The following is an 8,739-nucleotide window of genomic DNA, read 5'->3' as shown; positions in this document are numbered from 1 at the left end:
AAGCGTCTGCTAAATGACTGTAATGTAATGTAATGTAATAATGTAATAATGTAATGTAATGTAATGTAATGTTAGCCTTATTTTGTTATCAGACTTAAGCCAGAGAAAGCTCAACCTTGACCTTCACATCTGACACCAAACAACGTCTTTGAACACACACCATCTCCCCCACACACAACCACCTGTTCTCACGTGGTAAACGCTCCATACGTAGGTCATGTGACGACCAATAGACCATCTCTATTAAAAGTCCGTCCACCGAGGAAGCCAGTGAGATTCATTAGAAAGCTCAGGGGGAAATACAAATGTTAAACCTAAGTCAAGAATGTATTTGTTAAATGTATTTACCATGTTTAACTGCAGCTCCTCACCAACACTGACTGAAAGATATTGAAACAGGAAAAGTGTGGGCTCAAAGAGATGGAGTCCTCTCCTACAGTGATAATCATTCTAAACCTCCCAAAGCTGAAGATCATCACATAGCTGTTAAACTACTTGGTGTTCATGTTGTATGCATCGAAATATTGTGAAGGAGCTGATACACCAAATAAAATACATTTTATAGGTGTTGCTAGTCAAAGACACAGTAAAACTGGTGATAGTATCAAGCAGTCAATCATAAGACACATTTTACTGTGCAAATCATTCATTGCTGATGCTCCTGGTGCTTCAATCATAATGTTTAGAGTGTTTTCACATCAAACAGTTTTATATTCATGTTTAGTTTGTCTGTTAATAAGTTCAGCAGCAGTTTGCTGATGCTGTTTGACTTTCATAAGGCTTCATCACTAAGGAGCAGATCATTGAAGGAATCTATATTAGTTTGATTATATTTATGTGTCAGTATTGATATATTGTTTATCTTGAAGAATAATGCAGTTATATACGTTTCCATGTCTTTGCCTCAGATAGATAACGTAAACTGTACATATAATACAGAATCCACACCAATCCTCATGAGAGTAATACTCAACGATAATGATTACCTTGAACTCTAATAAAAACACAAAAGATGCCACGATAACAAAAATTCAGATAATATTCAGAAAATGCTTCTGATACAGAATGTCGATTGGGGACGAAAATAACCCAAATTCCTAACCACAGTAATCAATGTCCATAATGTGTGTGATTCAAGTGTGATCTGGATTACATAGTTGTGTGTTAGTTACACAGTTTTTACAGTCATTCAATAACCAAAACAAAATTGATTAATCAACAAGAAAGAAAACAAACATTGTCTGCTTTTCACAACTGCAGCAGTGCAGTCATGGGTCAGACATAAACAGAAAACAAATCAAAAGTGTAAAGGTGACCTCAGTCTGCCTCCACTGTGTCTCTGGTCTCAGATCAGTGACCGGGGGTCGGAGATGCACTCAGCTGTGTCATCACTAGAGGCTCCGACCGGACGGTTAAGAGCAGTGAGTGAGGAGTCAGCAGAGAGTCAGTGGCAGAATGAAACAGGTGATAAAAGGACATGAAGTAAAAAGTAAAAGAACATTTACCATTAAATTCAGTGAACACATTTTTTTCTTTGTGTTTTCACTTTTGTTTGGATCCACATTTAACTAACTGTAGAAATCGATTGACATGTTGCTATTGTGATGACCGCTCCTTTCCACTAGGGGGCGTGTCCTGTTTGCTGTCTGATTTGTCTTTCAGGTTGTTGATCAGCTGATGAACCACACCTGAGCATGGTGGAGTCCCAGCTATAAAGACACAACACCTAAACATGGATCGTTCTCTCTAACTTGACTGACACAGCTGCTGTTTTGTTTGCTTAGTTTAGTTATTGTTATTCTTCAATAGTATCTCTTATCATATATAAACATGCTTATTCATTACATTTACACCTCTCTTGTCTCTGTCTTGATGTGCAGAGACTGGTTTCAGGATCAGTAGGAGCCGTTTGGTGAGTGAGATGTGTAATCTGGTTGTTTGGGAGACCTGGATGAGTGTGGTGAGGAGGCTGTTTTCCTGTTTTTGGTTAATGTTAGCAGTTGTTCTGATTAGTTTTCCTGAAGAGTGTTTGTGTCCCCAAGCTGTGTTGTTCTGGTGATTTTTGTGGAACGGTTCTGGTGGGCCTGCATACCTGGTGGGAACATTTATGGACAAACATGCCTTCCATAGTTCTCTTTCACAACTTGACCCAGCTGTGTTAAGAGTTCTGGATGCTCAAGGTTTTTTCTCCACATGAATCTGTATTTACATTTCCTGATAATCTCTTTTAAGGGTGGGTGTTGCCTATATCTTTCCATGAAACCAGACTGCTCCTCTCTGGGTGTTGATATCAGAACCAGAGAATGATCAAACGATTGATCACTGAGGAGTTTCAGGACTCTGCAGAGCTTCACTTTGAGTTCCTCAGTGAAGTCTTCAGGCTGTAGAACCAGCAGGAACACATGAGGTCCAGGATCAGAGAGTCTCTCACAGTTTTCTACATGTTCTCTTAGTTTGTCTTCAGAGATGTTGGGGAGCAGCAGATCTGGAGTGTTGATCAGAACTATTTCTTTCTCTTTCATCCGTCCTCTGACTCTCAGACAGTGATCTGGTTCTTCCTCAGTGTTGAACTCAGTCTCTCCCAGTATGAAGTTCCCCACTGAACTCCTCTCAGACCAGCTGTTCCCCAGCAGAACAACCCTCAGCTCAGACACTGAGAAGAGAACAGTGAGTTAGAAACACAATAAGTAAAAACTTAATCCAGGTTGAAGACAACACAACTGGACTAACAACCAGAAAGTCATGTCTTATTTAAAATTGTTTTGTTTTTTTAAATAAATTTTCAACTTAGAAATATTAAAATGAAATAAAATGTGAGTCAGTACCCACCACCTACAAACACTAACTCTAGATGTAAATACACAGAAGAATACAGTTTATTTGAACTCACTGTCAGGTGGCAGCCATTCATAGCTGCTGCTGCGCTTCAGAGGTTGAACATCTGGATCTGTAGAGATACACATTGTTTAATACACATGTAATCTGTCATCAATCTGCTCAATACAGTGATTGTTGTCTTCAAACATCTTCACAGCCTTAACAGACTGATACTATTATTATCTGCTCATCCTGAACTAAGATGATTATAATAATCTGAATCAATACCTCTGTACCTGTGATGTCTGTACTCAATAACAAAAGACTTCCTTTCTTATTATTCTTTATTGATTAATTAAGCAGATGTTTTGTGCTGGATTATTACAGAGAAGCAACAAGTGGTTTGTTTGCTATATAATATGATCAGTTCTGGGGGTTTTGCAATAAAAATTAGTCATCAGTCATGAAGGAAACATCAGTTTCTATCTATTGATCTCTAAATCACGTATCCTGTTCAGGTTCATGTATGAGGGGTGGAGCCTATTCCAGCTTACATTGTATGATTGGCTGGGTTCAACTGGACCAATCAGCTGTCACTAACATTCACACCAACGGGTGACTTAAGTTACCAAAACATTGACCAGGTTCAGTCATGTTGGCCTCCCATTGGGACGATTCCTCAGAATCTATGGCCCCCTAATCACACATGATGCATGTTTTGGTTCAGACACAGTCTCTCTCTCTTTATGGATACATATTTATATGAAATACAATGAAAGACTCACTACCTCAATAGAAAATAAGACAGGAAATAAAGAGGGAGAGAGCTTTAGTGTAAAACTAAACATGGATAGAAACATCTTTACTTGTTCTAGTACTAGTGTCGTCTGCTGTCTTTGACTTTCTAGCTGTTTTTTCCTCTTTGTTTATTCATCTCTCATTCTCTGTTCTTTCTGTCTCTTCTTTTGTTTCTTCCTAATTCTTTCTTCACTTTATTTACCTTCACATTGGAGGATGGGGAGTCGTTCCTGAAGCAGTTGGAGCTTCCTGAACCTCTGATTAGACACTGAGAAGAAAACAATGAATTTGAAAACACAACTAAGTTATGAGTTAATCCATGTTGAATACAATATAATTCACATCTTCTTTAAGGTGAACTTACAGGAATCCGTCATCTATTATAAACTTGAAGTATTTAAATGAAATCAAATGTGAGTTAAAGCCCACCACCAACTAAACACTAATCATAGATGTTAATATAGAAAACAATATTTTGGACTCAGTTACATTTTTAATTTACCTTCATTGCTGCTGCAACCCGCAGCCTTCGCCTTCTCACCGCAGCTCCGCCTTCCTCACCGCCTTCCTCACCGCCTCCGCCTTCCTCACCGCCTTCCTCACCGCCTCCGCCTTCCTCCACCGCCTCCGCCTTCCTCACCGCCTCCTCCGCCTCCTTCGCACCGCCTCCTCCGCCTTCCTCCCGCCTCCTTCGCCTTCCTCCCGCCTCCTTCGCCTTCCTCACGCCTCCGCCTTCCTCACGCCTCCTTCGCCTTCCTCACCGCCTCCTTCGCCTTCCTCACCGCCTCCGCCTTCCTCAACGCCTCTGCCTTCGCCTTCCTCATTGCAGCCGCCGCAAAATAGCCACCTTCCTCACAAATCCCTGCCACAGTCGCCCACACCGCAGACACTGCCGCTAACACTGCCCCCCGACTCCAGCTACAATCCTCCTGTGAGACCTGTGTCGCTGCTGCTGGTCCTCTCAGGTTGCTCATCTGGCTCTGTAGAGATACAGGAAATGTAGATATTCATTCATTCATTCATTCATTCACATCTAATATGTAATAAGTCTGCTCCATACAATGATTGTTGGTACAAAATAAACATTTTTAAAGCCTTAAAAGATAAATATTATCTACTGATTAGTATCAACATCCAGTAACATACTACTGACTGTAAGTCGCTTTGGATAAAAGCGTCTGCTAAATGACTGTAATGATGATGACTTTGTGTCTTTATTAATATTAGTACAGTGATGATTACTCTGTCTTTATTAATATTAGTACAGTGATGATTACTTTGTGTCATTATTAATATTAGTACAGTGATGATTACTTTGTGTCTTTATTAATATTAGTACAGTGATCATGTGATCAGCCGTCATCAGAAACAGACGTGGCTTCACGTGACGCTCCAGAGGAAAGGACGTCTCGTGTCTCTTTAAACACATTTCCTCGCTCTGGTTTCCTTGCGTCTAAGTCCCGCCCACCAGGGACGCATGGAGAGACGCAAGGAAACGACGCAAATGAGGGAATCGAGGAGGCAAGTTAAGAGACTTGGGATGAACCCAGAGTGGAACAGTTTACAGCCTGCAATGGAAACTCAAGTCATTGAAATGTTCACATCCTGTTGGTTACATTTGTAGGCTACCTGTAGTTTATAGACTACGTTTGGGTTCTATGGATGTCCATCAGTGACAGTGGTTCTCTCCTTTAAAGGTTTCTGATGCTTCACATGTTAATCTGTGGACTTCACACATTACAGTTCTCTGACTGAAAACATGGTGACATCAAGTTGGAATTAGACCTGCTCAATAAATATCTTTATTTACAGATACTAAATAAATAACCTTATATATTATGATAATAATAACAATAATTATTATTATTATTATTATTATTAGCCACATCATTGCACAACGTGAGTCCACTAGCCAACAATCTAGCGTCAAATCTTACATTTACACAGAAAATAAGAATTTTCTTCAAAACGTGTTAATTGACCTTCATTGCTGCTCCAACCCGCCCTCTCCACCCCCACCGGCCCCAATACCCCCTGTATTATCAGCTTGAAACTTTTACATATTTAAATGAAATCAAATGTTTAAGACGCCTCCAACAAAACACTGTTATTATAGACAACAATATTTCTGACTCAGTTCAGTTTAATTTACCTTCATCACTGCTGCTGTCGCTGCTGCTGGTCCTCTCAGGTTGCTCATCTGGCTCTGTAGAGATACAGGAAATGTAGATATTCATTCATTCATTCATTCATTGACATGTAATAATTCTGCTCAATACAATGATTGTTGGTGCAAAATAAACATTTGTAAAGCCTTAAAAGATAAATATTATCTTCTGATTAGTATCAACATCCAAAGACTTCCTGAGAAAACAAAGAAACGTTATTATGATTATTCTTTTTTTTAATTCAGTTATTAAATGAGGCCAGTTTCTGACCCACCTGTCTCACCTTAACTCTGACGAGCTAAAGACGTCCTGTAGTGGCCATTTGTTGGAAAATGCTAACTTAAATGAAAGGTACACTGATGCACCATGGGTAAGTGGTACACGCAGGCAAAAGGGTCCATTGTCTATGCAAAATGTATGTTTCTAATGATTTATTAATTAAAAAATCAAGCTAGCAAACAAAAAACCTAATAAATCATGTCTATCTCTGCCTCTCCTGCTCTGGTAGAATAAATAAACTCAAAGGTGCATACTGGTCGTATATACCTGCTTACTCATATATATTTAACTGCAGGAGCACACAGAGTTAACCAATTCATAAACAAGACTTAACTAAATATACTAATACAAAATAATTAAACTAAACCATTAACTTACCAAATAAAACACTTTGTAAATCTATCAAAAAATCATATCTAAATAAAGCAAACATGGAGAATAACTGAAACAATACTACTTATAAATAAAGCAATGCATTACCAACAACACATACATAGCTCCTACTGACACAGCAATTCAAGAATCAAGTTGATGACCTGCATTATTATCAACACTTTCAAAAGACTTCCTGAGAAAACTAATTAAGGTTGTTGTGACAATTTATTCATCAGTATTTTTGTTTGCTATGAACAATGTATCATTAGTTATGGAATTGTGTTCAGTAAAATTAGTGTCATCAGTCATGAAGGAAACATCAGTTTCTATCTATTGATCTCTAAATCACGTATCCTGTTCAGGTTCATGTATGAGGGGAGGAGCCTATTCCAGCTTACATTGTATGATTGGCTGGGTTCAACTGGACCAATCAGCTGTCACTAACATTCACACCAACGGGTGACTTAAGTTACCAAAACATTGACCAGGTTCAGTCATGTTGGCCTCCCATTGGACGATTCCTCAGAATCTATGGCCCCCTAATCACACATGATGCATGTTTTGGTTCAGACACAGTCTCTCTCTCTTTATGGATACATATTTATATAAAATACAATTAAAGACTCACTACCTCAATAGAAAATAAGACAGGAAATAAAGAGGGAGAGAGCTTTAGTGTAAAACTAAACATGAATAGAAACATCTTTACTTGGACTGTGTTTCTCCACATGTTCTAGTACTAGTGTCGTCTGCTGTCTTTGACTTTCTAGCTGTTTTTTCCTCTTTGTTTATTCATCTCTCATTCTCTGTTCTTTCTGTCTCTTCTTTTGTTCCTTCCAGTATTTTCTTCACTTCCTTTACCGTGACATTGAAACAAGTCGGTCATCAATGAATGATGCCTTATCCTCTGCGCCGCAGCCGCCCTCTCCACAGCCGCCCTCTCCACAGCCACCCTCTCCACAGCCGCCCTCTCCGCATCTGCTCCATACAATGATTGTTGGTACAAAATAAACATTTTTAAAGCTTTAAAAGATAAATATTATCTACTGATTAGTATCAACATCCAGAGACTTCCTGAGAAAACTAGGCAAGGAGTTGTGATTATGATTTTGTATTTATTCATCAGTGTTTTTGTTTGCTATAGAATATGATCATCAGTTATGATATTGTTCAGTAAAAATTAATGTCATCAGGCTTAAAGAAAAACATCAGTTTCTATCTATTGATCTCTAAATCACGTGTCCTGTTCAGGTTGATGTATGAGGGGAGGAGCCTATTCCAGCTTACATTGGGTGATGAGACAAAGATAAACTTGCTGTTTGTGATCAAGTCTTTAAAAATGACTCTTTTTATGATTCCTCATGAATCAGTTATTAAATGAGGCCAGTTTCTGACCCACCTGTCTCACCTTAACTCTGACGAGCTAAAGACGTCCTGTAGTGGTCATCTGTTGGAAAATGCTATCTTAAATGAAAGGTACACTGATGCACCATGGGTAAGTGGTATACAGGTGCATCTCAGTAAATTAGAATATCATGGAAAAGTTTGTTTATTTCGATAATTCAATTCATAAAAGTGAAACTCATATATTATATAGATTCATTACACACAGAGTGAAATATTTCAAGCGTTTATTTATTTTAATTTTGATGATTATGGCTTACAGCTAATGAAAACCCAAAATTCAGTATCTCAGAAAATTAGAATATTACATAAGACCAATAATACAAAGGATTTTTAAAACAGAAATGTCAGCCTACTGAAAAGTCTGTTCATATATATATGCACTCAATACTTGGTCGGGGCTCCTTTTGCATGAATTACTGCATCAATGCGGCGTGGCATGGAGGCGATCAGCCTGAGGCACTGCTGAGGTGTTATGGAAGCCCAGGTTGTTTGATAGCGGCCTTCAGCTCGTCTGCATTGTTGGGTCTGGTGTCTCTCATCTTCCTCTTGACAATACCCAATAGATTCTCTATGGGGTTCAGGTCAAGCGAGTTTGCTGGCCAATCAAGCACAGTGATACCACGGTCATTAAACCAGGTATTGGTACTTTTGGCAGTGTGGGCAGGTGCCAAGTCCTGCTGGAAAATGAAATCAGCATCTCCATAAAGCTTGTCAGCGGAAGGAACCATAAAGTGCTCTAAAATGTCCTGGTAGACGGCTGCGTTGACTTTGGACTTGATAAAACACAGTGGACCAACACCAGCAGATGACATGGCTCCCCAAATCATCACTGACTGTGGAAACTTCACACTGGACTTCAAGCATCTTGGATTCTGTGCATCTCCACTCTTCCTCC

At 39.1% G+C, this 8,739-nt stretch overlaps 1 protein-coding gene across 1 annotated transcript; it reads right to left on the bottom strand.

Moving 5' to 3' along the window:
- Window positions 1–462: 462 nt before the first annotated feature.
- LOC129116085 (GTPase IMAP family member 2-like) lies at window positions 463–3,992 on the bottom strand. Its single transcript, XM_054627154.1, has 4 exons — window positions 3,980–3,992; window positions 3,818–3,883; window positions 2,891–2,947; window positions 463–2,653 (listed from the first exon to the last, which is right to left on the bottom strand). The coding sequence occupies exons 1-4, from the start codon at window positions 3,990–3,992 to the stop codon at window positions 2,106–2,108; spliced, it is 684 nt and encodes a 227-aa protein (XP_054483129.1). The 3' UTR covers window positions 463–2,105.
- Window positions 3,993–8,739: the final 4,747 nt, after the last annotated feature.

The sequence above is a fragment of the Anoplopoma fimbria genome, unplaced genomic scaffold, assembly GCF_027596085.1.
Source record: "Anoplopoma fimbria isolate UVic2021 breed Golden Eagle Sablefish unplaced genomic scaffold, Afim_UVic_2022 Un_contig_12637_pilon_pilon, whole genome shotgun sequence".
In the NCBI taxonomy this organism is placed as follows: Eukaryota; Metazoa; Chordata; class Actinopteri; order Perciformes; family Anoplopomatidae; genus Anoplopoma; species Anoplopoma fimbria.
This window is presented reverse-complemented; position numbering and strand designations above follow the sequence as displayed.

Bases quoted from the DNA above. Each gene is read 5' to 3' on its own strand.
- LOC129116085 (XM_054627154.1), bottom strand. The intron at 2,948-3,817 runs GTAAATAAAGTG...GTATCTCTACAG, and splicing joins CCCCATCCTCCAATGTGAAG to ATCCAGATGTTCAACCTCTG. The intron at 2,654-2,890 runs GTGAGTTCAAAT...TTCTCTTCTCAG, and splicing joins TGAATGGCTGCCACCTGACA to TGTCTGAGCTGAGGGTTGTT.